The 21,934-nt window shown below is 39.5% G+C and overlaps 1 protein-coding gene across 1 annotated transcript in view; it reads left to right on the top strand.

Annotated features, from left to right (window-relative positions):
* The window catches only part of SYT7 (synaptotagmin 7), a 261,982-nt gene that overhangs the window by 206,875 nt on the left and 33,173 nt on the right, over window positions 1-21,934 (top strand). Inside the window, exons 7-8 of the mRNA XM_083348320.1 lie at window positions 7,124-7,246; window positions 16,166-16,301. Of these exons, the coding sequence (XP_083204446.1) occupies window positions 7,124-7,246; window positions 16,166-16,301 (259 nt within the window). The remainder of the gene's footprint in view (window positions 1-7,123; window positions 7,247-16,165; window positions 16,302-21,934) is intronic.

Genomic DNA, 21,934 nt, shown 5'->3' on the forward strand with positions numbered 1-21,934 from the left:
CTAGGCAGGCTTTATTCTAAAGCCCAGAAATATGGACATAGTGAGCAGTTTGATGAAGCAATGTTTCTTTAGTGGAATACAGATCATGCTACGATTTGTCTTTGTATTTCCATTTGCATTCTTTCCCTTCTACAAGATACCCCAGATGCTGTTACCTCCAAGACCCATCTTTACTAATCAACCCAGCCAAATATGAGAAGATAAGAAATGGGCACTAACAGCCTTTGGGAAGTCACATATTGGCCTTTCCAGGGGTCTTCAAACTTGGCCCTTTTATGATTTGTGGACTTCAACTCCCAGAATTTCTCAGCCAGTGTGCCTGGCTGAGGGATTGTGGGAGTTGAAGTCCACAAGTCATAAAAGGGCCAAGTTTGAAGAAACCTGGCCTATTCTAACTGAAGTATATAATGAGGCATTTTCAAATATTAACAATACTATTTCCATCTTCTGGCTTTTGAGTTAGTAGTAACAGTAGAATAAACCTTGCCAAGGGAATTAAGACTTGTTCCAAGTGTTAGCAGATGTAAGGTAAAATGATTACCGGCCTGACTGATAAGCTGTAAGTAGCAAACCCTTAATTTTAGTGATTGCAGAATGAGATTACTTCCTAGAACGAATAACTCAAACCTAACAGTATTATTACAGAGATCTATAAAAGCAGAATCATAGTTTATACATTTTATATAGTAGATGTAATCTGAAAATTTGAGATGTGATGAATATGATTAATCCCTACACTCTCTCCACCTATTGCTCAACCAATGCAGAATTTTAGATGCCCTTGGTCATGAATCTATCAGACACAATTAAAAGTTAATTCATGAATACAAAAAAAGCCTCTATTCTGACAGATCTTGGGTAAAAAAAACTGGTATCTTTTCCATTCCCTTGCTGAAGTATATAAACAGAAAGCTAAGAATAGATCAGAGCATGTCATGCCAGTAGTGTTTGTACAATAAAACAATTCATGAAACTATTGTTTTCAGAGAGGATTATCTTTGAGGCAATGTCTGCATAACTAAACTTCCCCTTTCTCCCAACTTTCCAACCCATCAATTCTACAGAGCAAATTTTGTGGTTGTGAAAGAGTGTGTTTCTATATGTCTCAATTTCTATCCCATTAATCTAATGCCTTCCCAGTGTGATGGATCCTAATTAACATCGTTGCTGAAAATTATGAGCATTGAGGTCTAAGATATCTAAGAAGGTCTGCTTAGGAAAGGCTGATCTATTCTCTATAAATATTTTTGTATTATTATTATGAAAATGGCTGCAGTTGGAATAAATGAAATGAAACTAAGGGTTAGATCATAACTGCAAGGAAGAGATGTGTCTAGGTCAAGTTAGTCCCTGGGTTCCTAAGCAAATTTGATGTTAGGAATGAAATAAATCAAGACATACTAAGACCCAGAGTACACATTAGGGTCAGTTTAAGTTTAAGTTTGTTGAATTTATATACCGCCCTTTTCCCGTAGGACTCAGGGCGGTTTACAAAGTATTTAAAAACATCAATACAATACAAGAGTTAAAAACAGTTAAAATAATGAAATTTGATCCCTGAGGGGGAAAAACATGGTGCCATGAACTGACCATGTGATAGCTACCATCTGTGCAATTTTGCTCTTTGTTTTTTGGCCAATATGGGAACAGAATGCTGGATTGGGTAGGTTTTGGTCCAACCCAAACCAATGGTCCTCTAAAATTTATTCAGAGTGATAAAAACCAAACTGATTACAAAGAGCTTCAGAAGGTTCTCTGACAACTAGGTGTATGGTTAGTGAAATGGCAAATCCAATTCAGTTTAACTACATTGAGGCATAGATTCACCTATATACTGATAGAGTGAGTAGTCTGTCATCAGGAAAAATAAATTGGGGACATTAATAGTGGAAAGCCCAATGAAAGTGCAGGATGTCTATGAAAAATATAAATACCATGTTAGAAATCATTAGGGAAGGGCTTGAAAATAAAAGTGCCAATATTGCAATCCTTTTTTATAACTCTGTTGTATGTCCACATTTGGAATACTGTATACATTTCTGATTACCCCATCTGTTGAAAGACATGATCAAGCAGAGACTTAATGCTCCTTTTTGAACCTTCACACACACTTTCAGACAATCAGAAATACTTCCCATTTTGAGGGATTCAGGAGCCAAAATGGCTAAACTGATGGCACTCATCTTCTTTAAAATCATCAAGATTTTCTATAACTTTTTATTTCAAAGAGCATTCTTATCATTATTTTTACAGTACCTGCTGTTAACCTAACAGTTCTGTTTGGAAGCAATACAAGCTCCCCAAATTAAGGTCCTGGCTTCTGCAATCTCAGGGGATGCAGAAGATATGCAGAGCCATATATATTTGTGAATTAAAATAATTGTTAATTAAAACAATGTGACTGGACTTGTGAGATGACATATTTTTAACTGCACTTGTGGAACAGTGAGGCACAGAGAAACTCCGAGTCTGGGAGTCAATGATTGGCTGATTTTGAAAGTGAGAACAAGCACTTTAGCCTTTGTATCACTTTGCATTCTAAAGTACATAGAAGGCCTCTGAAGATAGAGCAAGCTGTCCATTACATTTTTATGTGTGGATAGCTCATTATAAGTACTCTGAAGGGCAAGTGTAAAGTTATCTTCCTTCTTGCTTCCTTCTATGCGAATTTAAGATACAGAAGCGTTTTATAGAACAGCCTGGGAAAGTCTCAAAAATGTAGAGAAGGTTGAGAGAGGAGTTAGGACAGCATAAAATACATATAGAATTTTTTTCTTTTCTGATGGACAACTAACATTGGCAGAGATGTTCTTCTAGATATTATGAACTATCTCAGACATCCAGCTGCAGACTCTTCTTATTTCATTAATTTTTAAAATGGCTGCCAGACTGAATTCTCCTGAATTTATATCTCATCAAACATATGGTAAATCAGTCTAAGAATCAAAATAAAAATGTGCCCCCAATCTTGCTTTAGCATTTCATAAAATGCATTGCTTTACCTCTAGCTATTTTGGGAATTGCCTGCTTCATCTCTGATCCAAACAAAGCTCCCTTCAGAATTTCTAGGCTTCGTATGCCTTCCTACCAAATGACAGAAGAGAAATAAACCACTTTTTAAAGTTTTTACTGAAATTTTAAATAGATTGATACTATTTGAAGAGTTTCCTCTTTTTCCCCCAAAACATGAGTTACACAAACATTTTTGGGAAATGTACAGTGACATTAGCAAAAGTGGTTTCACATTCTGAGGAGATGATGCTTGCCAAATTTGGGAAAGTAAAAATTACATTCTCTAGCCTACTTAGAATGAGGGTTCAAGCTTTAGGATGGCAATGTTCAGTGTTGCTACATATTAGAAAGTTATTCTTGGATCAAACCCACAAAAACCTTTTTCCTTCTACAGCAAGCTCAGGGTTTGGGATGCATCCAAAACATGGATGTAAACCTCAATTTTTCCCCCTTCTTGAGGTAAGCTGGAGTCATAAGCAGAAGGACTCTTCTTATGACATGGGATTCCACTGCAAATTTTTAGTGCAAATCCCAAATAACCATTCTCAGAAGTACAGCTATATGAAATTGGACTGGAGAGAATTCGTGGCTAATTTTGGCAGCATTTCCCTGATGATGTTGTGGTCCGGTTCATAATCTCAGCCTGTGCAAAATATTATTGATGTTACAAAATATCAGTTCACTCTTACTGTGCTCATTGTCCATGAAACTTTCTATTAAATAAAAGACATAACAGGAGCCTTACTAATTAAAACTAAATTTTCAAGATATGCCTGTGTGTCTGATCCAGAATAAGGAGGAAACGTAAAAGAAATGATGAATAAAATATAAAAAATAGCCAATTTATAGCATAATGTGTCACTTAAACAAGTAGAATAGAATAGAGCTAGAAGGGACCTTGGAGGTCTTCAGCCCCCCTGCTCAAGCAGGAGAACCTATACCATTTCAGGCAAGTGACTAGTCCATGGGTAGACAACCTTGGCTCTTTTATGACTTGTGGACTTCAACTCCCAGAATTCCTGAGCCAACCATGCTGGCTCAAGAGTTCTGGGAGTTGAAGTCCACGAGTCATAAAAGAGCCAAGGTTGCCTACCCCTGGTCTAGTCTCTTCTTAAAAATCTCCAGTGATGGAGCACCCATGATTTCTGAAGGCAAGATGTTCCACTGGTTAATTGTCTTCACTGTTAGGAAGTTTTTCCTTAATTCCAGGTTGCTTCTCTCTTTGGTCAGTTCCCAACCATTGTTTCTTGTCCTGCCCTCTGGTGCTTTGGTGAATAATTTGACCCCCTTTTCTTTGTGACAGCCCCTCAAATACTGGAATACTGCTATCATGTTGCCCCTGTTTCTTCTTTTCTTTAGACTCACTAGCCAAACTAGCAGCCATTCTTCAGATGTTTTAGTCTCCAGGCCTTTGATCATCTTAGTTGCTGTACTTTAGCATTACTAAAGTTGCTGTACTTTAGCATAATTTTATTGCCATGGATTACTTCTCTCAATATTGAAGTTTCTATGGAAGTCCTTTATTATTTACAGAACAAACAGACCAATATGACACTCATGGGCTTAGATTTTGCTCCGGGTTTTATTTTAAGCTGGCCCACATTCGAGCCAAAACAGAGCAAGATCCTGCTGATTACAGATCCTTGCTTCTTTGTTGATTCATATCCAAAACCATATCATTATCTGTTTATTAAACATCTTTGAAACTCAGATAAAGAGGAAAGAACAGAGAGCGATGGTCAGTTGTGATGTATTTGAATACCCCATGACTTTTAGCCTGTCATAATTGCTCCCTTTTCTAGTTCCATGTCCTTTCACAAATGACAGGCGTGGCCTCTGGTACATTGCAGCTCAGACGGCTTCAGATTTTATCACAGAATTCCTACTCAGAGCCCCTTTTAGTTACTGGAATGGTCTGACCCATTCTGAATTCAGCTATGTGGAAGGTTTTGCAAGGAATGACAAACAGGGAAGCCTGGATGACAGTGTACAGACACCTCATATTTCAGTGACATATGAACAACACTGGAACTGCAGTCACAGCATTGTTTTTTGATGCATCACTGTCTTTTGCACCCTGGGGTAATAACAACTGCTAGCCAACAAAGGCCAAAACATTCTTGTTCAGAGCAAAAATGCCTGGAATTCTCTAAAACTTAGAAATCAGCTTTAAAATCACATTGGTCACAAATTTATAAGGCCTATATATCAAAGTGGAATACTTGTTCTCCAGTTGGAATTTCAGATGGCCATAACATCCTTTACTGTGATTTTAGATTTGACCATGATAACATTAAATATATGCAAGAATCTGAGTAGTTTTCTCTACGACAAAAGATGGAAAAATATAAAATTCTAGCCCCGAACAATAAACACTTTTAACTGCAGCAGTAATTTATTTATTTATTTTATTAATATTTCTATGCCGCCCTTCTCCCGAAGGACTCAGGGCGGTGAACAGGGCAAGAATAAAATGAAAAGTTACAAATATTAAAAGAAGATTAAATAGTTGCCCATTAAAAAACAATTAATACAATACGTTTATAAAAAACCCAAAAATCCAGTAATAAAAACCCCAGCAATCCCCCATCAGGCCAGGCCGGCTTGTTCAAATAAAAATGTTTTCAGATCGCGGCGAAAGGAGTGAAGATCGGGCGCCATCCGGAGCTCCACCGGTAACTGATTCCATAGTTCGGGAGCGCCCACAGAGAAGGATCTCCCCCTGGGGGCCACCAGTCGACATTCTCTGACCGGTGGCACCCTGAGGAGTCCCTCTCTGTGGGAACACACAGGGCGCAGGGAAGTTGATGCCGGCAGCAGGTGATCCCTGAGGTACTCTGGACCCATGCCATGTAGGGCTTTAAACACCATTACTAGTACCTTGAATCTTTAATTGCCAATGCACCGGACAAATTCCCACCAAGGCACCTCTTCTTCAGTGCCAATGCACATTTATTTATTTGTTTGTTTGTTTTTATTCCACTCATCTCCCCTATAAAGTGACTGTGGGTGAATTATAAGTTATAAAACAAGTAAAAAAAGTAATTAAAATCTTAAAATGTTAAAACTATGTGGATTGTGATTTTAAAACTATACTGCAACCACTTTTAGATTGGGATTAAATAAATGTCCTGATTGAGAGTCCTTGCTGTTTACAATACAAAACTGAACATCATTCAATAGCAATCTGAAAGAAGCACACACCCAACATGAATGCCTGAATGACTAAATAAATCGGTAATGGTTTTCATTGTTTTACATTGCTGTCTATAGCTATTCTTGGACTATATCACTCAGTCACTTGCAGGATCCATCATTGCTATTGACCCCAGAATAGTTCCAATAACTACATTCCAATGACAATAATCTCCAGTTATTATTTATTTATTTGTCAAATTTTTATAGCCACCCATCTCACGAGAAGTGACTCTGGGTTGCGTACAATAATCATTGTGGATAACGCCAAAATGGTTCTTAGTAGCAAGCTACAATTTTGTAAAATATACTGCAACAGTTGGAGTTATTTGTGCAACACAATTGTTTCAGACTGCCATCAGCAATCAGCGCTATCCAAATCCATTTTCATCTGTGGTATCTCATGGATGGCTTGGACTAATTATTCTCTCAGTCCAAATTATTTCACCAGATTATTGGGGAGAAAAAAAAACTTGGGGAAAAGAATATCATAAATATCCCTTGAGCTCAGACTATAAATCTACTAAGTAAAAATAATAAATGAACCAATGATTCTAGAAACAGATCAAGTTTCTTATCTGTGCCAAAGTAGCAAGATGCTTTTCTCTTGAAAATTTGCTTTCTAGGCTCCGTCTTATGTAACTCCCTTTTAATAAATTATTTTGTTTCTTCTAACGTCTGTTAATTCTTGCTCTGAATCTTGTCAAAGAAGATTGAGAATTTAATGTGTATTGTGGGAACAGTAGTTACATATTATACTCTCCTGTTCATTGCAGTTTTACAGTATTCGCGTTCTTTCTACTTTCTTGTCTTATGCTTTGTTCTTTTTTCTCTTTCCTGTCTGCCTCTTTTACCTGCATCCTGCTCACTGAATCTGGGGCCTCTTCATTCCCCTGGATGGATCACCTCTGGACAGGGAAGGCCGTATGGTGGTGCTATCACTTGTTTTGGGGCTCTCAGAACAGGACGACTTTGCCAATATACCTGATCTACAAACTTCTGGGAACCAGCAGAACCAGAATTCTCAGGGGGACAAGAGGTATGAGTAGGAGACAGAGGCTTTCAGCCACAAGAACGGCAAGAGGAAAGAAAGCCTTCCATCCTATCCCAACGACAAAATGGAAGGCTGGTCCTGGAAATAGAAATTCTCAGCCAATGAATATCTAAGTCACTCTTAAGACCATCCTGCTGGCATTCTTGTTCCCCTGCTGGTTGCTGAGTTTCTCTAGGAAAGTCACTGGAATCTCATGGCTAATATTTTCCCAAATGTATACTATATGTACTTAACTCATATAAATCCTAGTACATTTCTCCAATTTCATATAGTCCTTTTACTTGTATCCCTGAAAACGTGTGAAAACAGAGTATACGTCCCACTACAAGCATTTCTCTCTCTATCTCTCACTAGCGCGTACGCACGCGCATAGACACACACACACACACACACACACAAACTGAAGAAGAAAAGAAAGTATCATTTCCCAGGTTTAAGACTAGCCTTGAGACAAATCCATTTAATATGATGATTAAATGTAGATTCAGAAGTAAAGTGGAATTCTGTGTATCCTTGTCTGAGGACTAAATTTATACTGAATGTTCTAGGAATTGCTTCCAGATATATTTATAAGAATAACTGGGACAGTATTTTTGTCTATTACTTGCAAAGATTTAACTAAAAAGGACATGAGTTAATTTTACTTCATAAATTTAGTTCAAGGTCAGCAGGTTTGTTATAAAAATGAACAAGGCATAATATTCAAATGCTATAAATGTCTGAAAAGAACTATAGGTTTGAAGAATAAAAAGATAAGCTGATATGTGTTGCCTCTCAACAGCCATGACTTCTTATCATTAGAATGAAATTTCTTGAAAATGAACCTAAATTTTTAAGGGAATACGAAGTTTTCCTCAGCCATAATGCTGGGAATTCTTGGTGGAGAATTATTCTCAGTAACCTGCCCAATTAAAGTATACTGTTTATAGTGTGGCAAAAAAAAATGTTGGTTTTTTTTTAAGATAGTCTTGCTGAAGTAAACTACAGAGGAACTTAGGCCATCTTCATAATGAATTACCATTGTAATGAAGCCCATTAGATAAATTCTAGCCTCAAATTGAGATTATTTATACAACATTGCCATAGTTAGAATGGCTTTGTATTTGGCTCTTGGATGACTTAAAATAAACTACCTAGTAGTAAAAATATTGCTACAGTACTCCATGATAAGCTATGATTCCTTGTTTTTCCTCTTCCCTACCTTCCACTCAGTCGGCTAAAGAAATTTACTAAGATATAGTTATTTAACTCATTGAAAGAGCTAAACAATAGGGAGTTCTAGAGGAAGAACTGCCTAGCTAGATGCAGAGCCCTCAATAGTTCTCACATGAGTGTGAAATGGTAGGAAGGAGCAGATTTCACAAAATCAGTGAATTAATTTATTGGCATCATTTCTCACCTACCAGCTATTTTTAACCCTGTTGAGTTCACTAAATCTTTTCCCAATTCCCATTTCACATGGTTTTTTCAATGTATAATTTAAGTAGTAGTAGGTAAACAATCTCTCAATTCATTGTAGTGCTCCAGGAGAGAAAATACCCTGTATTGGCTCATGTTCATTCCATATGGCATCTCTATTTGATAAGCTTAACTTAGTAAGGGACGCGGTGGCTCAGTGGGTTAGGATGCTGAGCTTGTCGATCAGAAGGTCGGCAGTTTGGCAGGTCGAATCCCAAGTGCCGCGTAACAGAGTGAGCGCCTGTTATTCGTCCTAGCTTCTGCCAACCTAGCAGTTCGAAAGCACGTAAAAATGCAAGTAGAAAAATAGGGACCACTACGGTGGGAAGGTAACAGCGTTCCGTGCGCCTTTGGTCTCTAGTCATGCCGGCCACATGACCACAGAGACATCCTCGGACAAGCGCTGGCTCTTTGGCTTTGAAACGGAGATGAGCACTGGCCCCTAGAGTCAGAAACGACTAGCACGCATGTGCGGGGGAACCTTTACCTTTAGCTTAGTAAAAGTATCCTTTGTTGGGCAGTTAATAAACAATAGCCAATAAAAGGTATCTTTCTAGAAGTCGTTATGAAGACCAGTTCCAGTTTTATAACATCGGCTTTTGTGAGACATTCTAAATTTAGAAGTCTTAATAATTTACTTAATTGTGGAACCTTGGGTCTGCATTCATTCACAAATCATATTTGTCATGTTACTTTTTTGTTTTTATAAAACAAAGCAAAAAAGAAAGCCACTGCAAGGGGCCCCAATCAGATCAGGACAGTGGGGAGAAGATACCTCCCCAAGCTTAATTCTTTAATAAAACGTCTTCCTTTCTATAAGCTGAAGGGTAGCTGATACTTATGTTCATAACAGCTTGCCTCTTAGACAAATAGCAACTTAAGAAGGCCAGTTTTCTTTTAGAAAAGAAGGCCCTTCTATTCACAGTGTAATCAGTCGGGTATCTCTGTAAGTCCCTATTTTAATATTTATTCATTTTTTAAAACTCCAAATTCTATTTATGAAATAACCTACAATAGCTTCAGCATGCACCCATTTAATGATTTGTTACTATTATTTAAGCAAATATTCAATAACAGTAAAAAAAATCAGTAAAAGGCTATATAATAAAGCAAAACGTTTTTTTAAAAACCACAACGCAAAGTAACAGCATAGATCTACACTCGTTTAGTAATTTCTGTATCATTGTGTAATTTGAAAACTGGCCTACAGATGGCTCATAAGTAAATAAATCTATCTTGCCATAATTATGGGTCAAATGTTTAGATATATTCCACTAATATAGCTGCTTCACTGTATTCCAGTGTTTACACTTTGTACTTCATGTGAATTCATCTTTAGCGGGAACAAGAATACCTAATATCAGGCAGGTACAGTAGATTTTTCATGAAAGTGCTCTAGATATGCCTTGGTAGGATCTTACCTGACCTATATTTTTAAAAAGTAAAGCTAGTGTTTTTAGTTTCATCTGGAAAATAATCACATTGTCAGATTAAATGTGCATGTTAGCAGAGCAAACATTTCCTTTTGGAAATTTTGGAATAGGTCAGGACAAGCAGGGTATGTGTCTGCTAAACCAAAGATGCAGAGATCTTATAACTTTGGTTTAAGAGAAGATTAGAAGCCATGCCCTGACATCTTAAGGGCTTCAAATATTTGAAGCAAATCCCATATAATGGGAAACAAATTTCATACAATCATTTATCTTAGGGGTCTTCAAACTTGGCAACTTTAAGACTTCTGAACTTCAACTCCAGAAGTTGGCTGAGGAATTCTGGGAGTTGAAGTCCACAAGCCTTAAAGTTGCCAGGTTTGAAGACCCCTGACTTATCTGAATCAAAAATCATTTTCTTTGACCTTGGTATCTTGTGAGATCTTTTCATAACTAATATATGCAGTAAACCTGCCAGCCAAACGTTACTTATTTATTTATTTATTATTTATTGAGTTTATATACCACCCTATTCCCGTAGGACTCAGGGCGGTTTACAAGGCAATTAAAACATAAAATACAAAAATTAAAATCAGTTAAAATTAATTAAATTTAAGCCCTAAAAATTAAAATCTAAAATCCAATTAAAAATTAAAAACCCCTCAGTCTGGGCCAGACAGCTCGAAGGGCCAGGTTTTCAGGTCCCAGTGAAATGAATGAAGGTCGGGGGCCATCCTAAGTTCCGTGGGTAGTTGGTTCCATACGGCCAGCGCAGCCACAGAGAATGCCCTCCCCCTGGGAATAACCTGCCGGCATTCCTTAACTGGCGGTACCCTGAGAAGGCCCTCCCTGTGGGAGCGCACAGGACGATGGGAGGTTGATGCTGGCAGCAGGTGTTCCCTTAGATAGTCCGAACCCAAGCCATTTAGGGCTTTATAGGTCATCACCAGCACCTTGAATCTCACCCGGAGGGCAACTGGAAGCCAATGCAGCTCGCGGAGGAGAGGTGTTACACGGGAGTATCGGGAAGCTCCCATAAGAACTCGCACCAGTTGGTCCTCAAGGGCAGCCCCATGTAGAGAGCATTGCAGAAGTCTAACCGGGAGGTCACGAGCACATGAGTGACTGTGCGTAGGGCATCTCGGTCCAGATAGGGCTGCAACTGGCGCACCAGGCGAACCTGGGCAAAAGACCCCCTGGCCACGGCTCCTATATGATCTTCAAAACTAAGCCATGAATCCAGGAGGAAGCCCAAGCTGCGAGCCCTATCGATGGGGGGTAACACCTCACCCCCCATCGTTAACGATGGGAAAAGCTGGTCAGTCTGAGATGCCGGTATGAACAGCCACTCAGTCTTGGCAGGATTGAGACGAAGCCTGTTTCTCCCCATCCAAACCCAGACTGCCTCCAGGCAACGGGACATCACGGCGAGGGCATCACTGGGTTGGTTCGGGGTGGAAAGAAAAAGTTGGGTATCATCAGCGTACTGGTGATACCCCACCCCGAAACCACGAATGAGCTCACCCAGCAGCTTCATGTAGATGTTGAACAGGAGGGGAGAGAGGACCGACCCCTGAGGGACTCCACGAACGAGAGATCTCGGGGTGGACCTCTGCCCTCCCGTCAACACCAACTGCGAGCGGCCCAGGAGGTAGGAGGAGAACCACTGTAAAACAGTGCCCCCCACTCCCAACCCCCTGAGACGCTGCAGTAGAATACCATGGTCGATGGTATCAAAAGCCGCTGAGAGATCTAATAGGACTAGGACTTGGCCTACGTCTTCCTGAGAATACCCTCAGCAATGACCAAAATTAGGCCATGCTAATCACACCATTCGTTCCCCTTCCCTCTAGATACTGATGTGTAGAAGAGACTGATGTAATTGGTCCAGAAAATTGCAGCCTTCTGCAATGGAGCCCTCATGGGGCTTGTGGACTGGACAAATATTACCAGCCAGGATAATATTGGAATGGGATGCCAGTTTCAAGCCCTCTGTTCTCTTTCCTGCCTGTTTTGTAGAAACATGTCTCTACTTGTTCCCTTTCCAGTTTGTTCTTTTCTACCCTACACAGACCATGCTGCTTTCACTCCTCTGTGCTACTTCTCCCGCATCTCCTCCCTTCACTTTTGTGCCTTGCCTCCCTTCCTCTTCTCTGTCTGCTTGGCCCTTGGAATGCTGATCTGGCCCAGTGGTTGCGACAAGCCTTGTGATGCAGTCCTGCGGGTGCCTGCTGGGAAATGGGTTCTGTTTGCGCTCCAGCCACATCTGACTTAGGCCTCTCTCCACCGACCTAGTTTGCAGTGAGCCTCTGAGTTTCTCATGCCCTGTGTCCCCCTCTCTATAATGTCTTCTTCTGTCACCTTTTTCTTTCTAGTCTTTCTACTGTTGCTGCCTGATCTTTCCTCCATTCTTAGCTTTGGCAACTCCAGTCCAGTGCCTTGTCCTGTGGGTGTGCTGTTTCTCCCTTACTAATGTGTATGTGCGTGTGTGTGTGTGTGTTTCTCTGTCTTACCCATTTCTTTCACCCTATTTCTGTTCTGTCAGGAGGCACCATGCAGATCCTGTAATAGAAGACCTTCTTCATTTTTAGTCTTTTTGTGTCTCTTTGCTTTTCTTGTGACTCTGAAGCATTCATGAACTCCCAGACAGATTTGCAGCTGATTCAGTATAGTGTGGTTGCAAAAATAAACTTTGGATTTGTCATGACTTCTGACAACTGACCTCACGCATATGCTTACACTTTCTCTCTGTTACACACACCCGTACACACACTTATTTTTAACCTTTTTTTCTTCTTCAGCTGTTTCAGCCTCTTTTATCTCTGTGTGCATGTGCTAGTCTCTATTCCAGGTATACACCGGCAGCATGTCTAGTTCTTTGCATGTGTCCAGTCTGTCTCAGAGTATAACCTTTCTATCTGAAATTTCCTACGGCTTGATTTGTCCTGCATATGTTTAACAAGCTTGAACCTGCCCCTGTACGTTATTTGTTTATTGCTCTGTTTCTTGATAGCAGCATTTTTGATTCTGTAAGGATGAGCGTGTGAGAGAGATGTCTGCATGTTTGGATACCTACAGATGTGCATGTGATAAGCCATTGCAACTGTTCATTGGTGCATCTGACACTTTGTACTACATCGAAAGAGATTCGTATCTCATCATGGTCTTGGATGTTTTCTCCCTTAGCATCTGTCTGATATTATTTGTCTGTCACCTAACATTTTGTCTATACATGTTTTTTCAGTTCTTTTCATGTATTTTATTGACAACTTCAGGGAACCTCTTCTTCTGACAAGATTTAAACCTGGTGTTGCGGTTGAAAACAATTGGCCTAAGGCTTACTGTTCTACAAGCCCTTCTCTGCACTGAGAGACCTGCTCTTTTTGGAGCTCCTTACATCACATGCAGGAAGAGCCCCCAGGATGTATTCTTACAACTAGGATTGCAGCTCAGGAATAGAGTTGTTTTTCCACACATGGCTTCTATATTGGAAGGCCCCAGTAGCAAGTGGGGGGAACGGCTCTGCCTGAGACCACCGGACATTGCATCACATCAGAGCAAATGCAATTGTCTTAAGTGGGAAAATAATCCCATCATCCTTAAGGCATTCATATGTTGTGATGATTATTTTAAGAATTTTGCCCTGAATGGATGTCAGGCACAGACAAAACCTACCCTCCCCTGCCCCGGGCCATTCTTGAGCACATTCAGCCCTGCGGGTAGTTATTTCTTGCTACCTATATTTATTGTCACATGTTAGATTAATAAAGCCCATTGCTTTTCTCTTTCTGATGTTTTTAATTATCAACGGTGACTTCAGAAATTGAAAGTGGCATTGCTAGTTCCCCCCAGCACCAGTCACTAGGCTTTATGATGGGTGAGCTTTTATGCCTTGGTTAACATTCAGGGTCCAACTATAGGAACAGACTTGCTGTACTTATGGCAACCAACCCAGGGGTATTTCTTTAACATTTTGTTAAAGATATGGGGGCTAGTAAAAAGAAATGCTACCATTCGGCAATGCACTTTCCTTGTCTCTGAGGAAACATATAGAGCATCACAAATGATACCCAGTAATAACTGGATTATGGGAGTGCTATAAATATTTTAAAAATATAAAACTCTTCCCTAAAATTCACACAAGGGACCTCGAAAGAACAGGTTTCTGGCCAAGAAATACATACTGCAGGTCCCTCCAAATGAAAATTTAACACTTCAAACAAAGGACTTCTACCCTAGATTTGTTCAGTGTTCAGTATTTTCCTCACACTCAAAAAATTTGGAATGGATCTTTCTACCTTTAAATATAAAATGTATTTAAACTCCAGATGAATATTATTTATTTAACTGGGCATGAAATTCTGCATTTGTTCTTCAACTTGTCCCAAAAGGGGTTGCATAAATTCTCTTCAATGTCTTTATATATCATTGTGTGGATCTCGATATGTCTTTGTTAAATATCCAGCCTCTGGAAATTGTAACCAGCTCTCTCATTCTGCATCCATTGTCCCAAATAGTTTTTCAGACAATAGGATATTTATATTTCTCCCTCTATAGATGCCCTTTTCACATACTAATGCCCACCAGTTCCTCTCTTTTTTTCCTATCTCACTTCTCTATCCTAAAATCCAAACTTCCTTATGCCAGAGGCAATAACATGCCATCCTGACAACTGAAAATGTTAGATTCTTTTAAGTTTGCTAAGCTTGTCAGAAGGAGATGACCACTGATTAAAACAAAAGCCAATGAGAAACATACTTCATGTTTGAATCCCCTGGTAGGAAGCAGAAGGAGGCTAGGTTTTTAATATGCTTTGGTGAATCTATAATTCAGACTAGGTGTGCTGGACATGTGGAATAGCTCATGTTATATGGAGATCCATATTGAATGTTTTATTAACAGGTGAAATAAGCTTTTATCTGTACCATAGATATTACGTCTCAGCTCAACTTAAGAGTCCATAGCTATGCTATTGTGGAGACACAGAGGAAGTCAGGGTTTGCCAAGAAACTTTTGGTTAGCAATTTCTCTCTCTGCTTCAGTAGAAGTAAGCTGGAAGACAGTAGCTACATATGCTTTCATTGATACAGCTCAGTGGGGCATAATCATTGGATAATAAGGTAATACTGCAACAGCTTGATTCATCTGGCAAAAAGTAAGCTACAGTAGAGTGGTTTAGCTCAGGTTGTGTCATGTTTTCAACTAGAGATATGATCTGTCATAGACAATCTATCCTAGCTTTTTGACTCTGCTCCTTTCCTAAGGCCCTGGAAGACATCCCTCTGTCACCCAGCACTCAGGTTTCCTAAGTGCTCTGAGTACACTGGCTGAGAAACCATCTGGCTGTACGTCATCTCAGAAATTGCCTGTCAAGGAAAGTAAACAAAAGCACTTCTCTCTTTGACAGAGGGAATGTTTGTGTTTGGAGAAGGTTAATGGCCTGTGAGGTAGGAAGGGAATTGGCAGCAAGCTCCACAGCAAATCGAACCAGCATTCATGATCTGGCTCAGCCTCATGAGATAATGAGAGCCAACGTGGTATAGTGGTTAAAGTGCTGGACTAGCATCAAAGAAATCCAGATTAAAGTTCACCAGGAAACGTCACAAGATGACTTTGAGCCAGCACTTTCCTTCAGCCTAAAATCTGAAAAAAATTTTTGGAATGGTGATCAGTTGAAGGGATCTCCATATAAGCTACTTTGAGCTCCTGGAGAAAAAGCAGAATAGAAATCTGAATACAGTATGTTGGTTTTAATCATCCTCCTCATTATTAATCATTACCAGGAAAAACTTAGCAATACCATATATCAGAAAAAAGATGGGCCGCAAATGAAAGGGATCATAAATGATAAATTCAAAACTATATATCAGATGTTTAAATGGTAATACTGCATCATTTTCGTTACTTTTCTACTATTGAATGGATCTACCATAATATACATTCTTTCTCCCTGTTACAAATATAGAGTTTTTATTATATTCAAAGTATATGTAAAGGTTTCTCTTCTTTCCCACAGATTACCCTCTGCAGGGAAAATGGTCAACACAACACCAGTGCCAGGTCAGACCCAGCATGAGGAGACTGATCACAAAACAGAGCCCCGTTCATCTGTCTCAGACCTTGTAAATTCCCTTACTAGCGAGATGTTGATGGTAAGTGTTGATAGTTCCCCCCACCCCCAATTTTACAGTATCTATTAATGCATGATTTGGAGAAGGAAAGGCCTTTTGTGCCTTTACCTCTTTTCCTCCAACTATGTCCACATCACCTCAAATGGTACCGCCAAATTAAACATGGCGTATTTTTAAAATCCAAAGGAAAGGCCAGAATGTTTCAAGATCACCAAATCTTGAGATTTCAGTGAGTTCAAATGAAATCTTATGAAATTGTGCAATTCGTGCAAGACTTGTCGGAGAAACTCACAATGAGCTTACCAAAATCTTGAGACATGTAGCCTTCCAACAGCACTTGAAACAACTTGGCAGGAGTTGGTCGTTACACAAACTAGCACAACATTGACATGGACCTGCAAAAGTTGTCCAACTGGTTTAAATACTAGCTGTGCATTCTCCCCATGAAAAGAACGATATAAACTGTATGTATTGTGTCCGTTATAGATTCGTCTTTGAATATCTGACTCTTTCCCTTATTTCCACTGTAGCGTCTTTCATTCCTTGACTTTTTCACCTCCTCATCGAACCTTTCCCCATTGTACTAACTATGGCACAGATGTCCCCCACCTGCCCAAATCTACTTTTCTGCTCTGTCCTTGTGTCATCTGAGGCAGCCTTAACTTATTATTCCTCAGCTTCTGTATTGCTAAAAGAGTGTTCCCTTCTTAAGCAGGTAACCGCTTTGGCACTTTACTGTGGGACATTCTGCTACACTTCGTTGACCAGTCTAGTCTTTTCCCCCTCCTCCATATTGTTACATTTTCTTGCAGGATTGCAAAAAGTAAACAGAATTCAAAAATACAAAAAGTAAACAATGAAACAAACAATAAAGCATCATAAAGAATACACTGCAAAAACACTAAACAGAAAAAGAAAAAAAACTCCAAAATTTAAGAACCCACAGGGAAAAAAAGTAAAATCCAACACTAAACATCTAATATGTATGTATGTATATATGTATGTCTGAAAGAAACAGGTACAACTCACTGGCTATTCTATTGGGGCACAGTGATGTGATCCCATCAATAAACCAGCCAAAATAGTAATTGATCAGCTGTAGTACTGGGGGGCTGAATAGTGAAATAAGAGGGTATGGGAGATATTGTTCTTTTCCTACCACTTCATGCTTACAAAACACAACTTTCAATTCTGGCATGAAGAGATTATATTTAAACACATACCCACCTCTATGTAGTTGTTAGCTATTCTTTTCAGTGTAGGTTCAAAAAACTCTCTTCAAGAGGATCAACTGGGTGTGGATGTACAAGCTTACTTTCTCTCTTGCTTCACTGTTGCAACACCCCCACCACCATCATTGATCAATTGCCAAGGGTTTGGCATTTGGTTTAAAAAATTCTTGATTTAGCAGAGGAGAAGTACGTGGGAGTGTTGGGTGAAACAGTGCACGATGCCCCTACCCTTTCCTCTGCCCAAACCCCACTACTTTTGAACATCTCTAGTTTAGCGAAGAGAAGGACGAGGGGTGACATGATAGCAGTGTTCCAATATCTCAGGGGCTGCCACAAAGAAGAGGGAGCCAAGCTATTTTCCAAAGCACCTGAAAGCAGGACAAGAAGCAACGGATGAAACTAATCAAGGAGAGAAGCAACCTAGGACTAGGGAGAAACTTCCTGACAGTTAGAACAATTAACCAGTGGAACAACCTGCCTCCAGAAGCTGTGAATGCTCCAACACTGGAGGTTTTTAAGAAGAGACTGGACAGCCATTTGTCTGAAATGGTATAGGGTTTCCTGCCTGAGCAGGGGGTTGGACTAGATGACCTCCAAGGTCCCTTCCAACTTTATTATTATTATTATTATTATTATTATTATTGTTGTTGTTGTTGTTGTTGTTGTTGTTGTTGCTGCTGCTGCTGCTGCTGCTGCTGTTATTATTATTATTACTTTAATACCCTGAAATAGTGACAAACATGTAACCCAGATAACAGGCTCAGACAGACAAAGGGTGCACATTGCCATAGTGTAACAAAATGATTCCTTTCCATACAAGTCTCTGGGTCACTTGTCACCAGTCTGGTTTGAATTTTGATGGATGTCTAAACCCACCAGTCTAGCCATCTGTCAAAACTTATCTCCTCTGCAATCTCATCCCATGCTGAGGATCACATTTGATGGAATTTTTCCCACCTGGAAGTGAAGTTTAGTAAGAGGGAAGGGAAACAGGAGAATCTGCCAGCCCCTTAACATGTCCTGCCTGCAATAAATGAAGACACCACCTTTTGCCAGTGACAAGCCTAGACCAAAGTAGGGATTAAGTCCAGGGGCAGCAGTTCTTATGCTGCTGATACAGTTTTCTGCTAGGTGAATAACACTTTAAATGAGCCATGAAGAAGAGCCCATTAACTTGGTCCTGTTTGCTAGGAATTGATTAACATGCTAGTCTAAACAGAGCACAGCAGGCAAAGAACTGGCTTCTGGAGCCATTAAATGACCCTCCCAATGATTTAATGGAGTTGCTGGAAGAGGAGAGGGAGCCCAAGGCTAGAAACTGGGACCTGTGTAGCATGATCAACAGGCATCCTTCACTTATGTTATTCCTCTTAATAAATCCAACAGGATGCAAGACAGACAGGCTTGACCTGTGGCAAGCGTAAACCAAGTAATATATCTGTATGAGGACTGTAATATGTTAATATAATAATATATGCTACTATTCTATTTTAAATACCTTTTGTTTATCACATTAACCATATATATATATATATATATATATATATATATATATATACACACACACACACACACACACACAACTTTTTCTAGCTGCTGATTTTATATATAAAAGTAGTCATTAAAATTATTAACAACTAAAAGTTTGATGAAAAGTTGTATTTTTAACATCTTAAATACTGGTAAAGCAGAAGGCAAATGCACCTCCTCGTGAAGCTAATTCCATAATCTGGGAGCCACATCACCTCAGCAGGGGAATGGAGGTATCCTTCATATGTGGAAGATATACACAGAGGCATTTGATAGAGATTTATAAGTTGAGGAGAAAATGGAAACTTGATAATTGTCAACAGATACAACCTCTCCCCCCCCAAGTTCACACAGGATTTGATTAATGGATTTCTCTACCACAAATTGTGACAATGTTTGAAGAGGATTGTAGGCAAATGTTTGGAAGGCAAGGCTGTTAGTGGTTACTGGGATTCTTATATACTAACTTAGAGTCAAAGTAATAATACTCTGGAGGCTATCAACATTTTTTTTCGATGTCTTGGAGACATCTCTATAGAAAACTTTGCTTAAGTATATTTTTTCTTAATTCTTCAGGAGAACTTTCTCTCTTGAAAGGCTGACATTCTATTTAAGATCAAAGAAAATGACATTAATCCATTTTTTTTCATTATAGGAAGATGCAAATACTTTGAATTTGGCACATTTATAGTATAACAACTATATTACTTATACATTGATTGACATGTCATTTCCTTAATTATACCACTCCTGTGACACAAATCAGTGGGTACGTAGGTGTCAATTGCACAGGGGGAGGGGGGGAGACATACAAATGGAACAGATCAAACATGAATCATAATACGATTTTTTAAAAATTTACAACATAGAACATAGAATATCAGAGATGGAAGAGAGCTTGCAGGTCTTCTAATCCAACCCCTGCTCAAATAGGAGACCCCATACCATTTCAGACAACTGGCTATCCAGTCTCTTCTTAAAAGCCATCACTTAAAAGTGATGGAGCATCCACAACTTCTGAAGGCAAGTTATTCCACTGGTTGATCGTTCTCACTTTCAGGAAATTTCTCCTTAGTTCTAGGTTGTTTCTCTCCTTAATTAGCTTCCATCTGTTGCTTCTTTTCTTGCCTTCTGGTGCTTTGGGAAATAAGGTGACCCCCTTTTCTTTGTGGCAGCCCCTCAAATACTGAAACATTGCTATCATGTCACTTCTAATCTAGAAATCTCACTAGATTAGACATATCAAATCCCTGCAACCGTTCTTCATGTGCTTTAGCCTTCAGCCCCCTAATCATCTTCGTTGCTCTTCTCTGCACTCTTTCCAGAGTCTCAGCATCTTTTTTATATCATGGTGACCAAAACTGGATGCAGTGTTCCAACTGTGGTCTTATCAAGGCCTTATAAAGCGGTACTAAAACTTTATTGCATTTGCTTTTTTGGCAGCTGAAGCACACTGCTGGCTCATATTGTCTACTAGGACAGTGGTCCCCAAACTTTCTGGCTTGGCAGCCTGGCGTTGGGGGGAGAGAGAGGATGGTTTTTTGTACGTGGCAGGTGTGCAGACATGCACAGCTCCATTTTTGCGAGCAGTGGGTATATGTGTTCACCCTTCACTCAAGTGGAGCTTCGTGTACAGGCTCACTCCCCCGCTACTTGCACAGCCTGGTTCTGAACGGGCTGTGGCCCGGTAGTGGGGCAAAACGTGGGAGATAGGGACCAGTGTACTAGGACATAGAACATTTATTTATATATCATATTTAGAGAACTCCCATCTCCAACGTAGAGCAATTCTGAGTAGTGAGAATGTCACATGTATGGTCTCAGATTGGAAATAAGACCTTAGCTGATATAAGCAAATTTCTAACTTTCAGAATGATCGCATGCCAATTATTTTGTGAATGATCTCACCAATGATTAAACGAAAAGAAATTGGTTGGCTAGTCAGTGATATACATCCCATTTGTGAAACAGCTTTGAGAACCAACTGAATCCACAGGTGTTATAAATGCAACAGAGGTCAATTGCACGAAGTCATAAACTGTAGCTATCTTTTTATTGCTTGTACTGCTTTTCCTCAATTAGAATTGAGAAGTTGTGGAAAATTTCTCTCATGAGAGTTATCAGCTGACACCTCCGGCCGTTTTTAATCAGGCTGAAGAAGCCAGACTTCCCTCATAAAACATAGCAACGTATGTAATGTGCTCCCCTCTTGTGGTGGAATTGAGAAGAGCAGCCATGAGAGAAAGGTAGTCTTAAAAGCGACATAGTGACATCAGACTAAATATTTGTATTCTGAAGAATTGTATCATAACATGGGGAGCAATGTAGTCGGTGATGGTGATCTTTATTCATTTCAGACCAGAGAGATCCTTGGTGATCTCTGACCTTGGTTGTTTGCTTGCAGACATTTCAATAGCCAAGCTAGGTAACATCATCAGTGCAAAGCATCATCATGTCAAACCTTTAAGAAAAGGATTTAAAAGTGATCACATCTGAATGAAGATCTAGCCATTTGTGAAACTGCGCCAAAACTGTAATCTTCTATACTATGAGTTGAAAAACCTCCTAAAGGCCCATTTAGAGAGGTGAGGTATAAGTAATTGAGAAAGAAGATTTGGGGCCATATTAGGAAATAACATTTTTTGTTATGTTTCATTGTTGTAAAACCTATTCCGCACTACTTCTAACAACCTTAATAAGGACTGAGTGCATAAGAACTGAAATTGTTATAGAAATGCTTATATTAGGAATTGGTGCACCATAATGCATTTATTAGTGAAAAAGGTATACAGCGCAGGACAAATGGTAGACAAAATTGCATATATTGGAATAAATGGATGACATAAATACATTCAAGTTAAAAAAATGCAGAGCTGAAGTTTTTCAAACTAC

The sequence above is a fragment of the Vipera ursinii genome (assembly GCF_947247035.1).
Source record: "Vipera ursinii genome assembly, chromosome: 1".
NCBI classification, from domain to species: Eukaryota; Metazoa; Chordata; class Lepidosauria; order Squamata; family Viperidae; genus Vipera; species Vipera ursinii.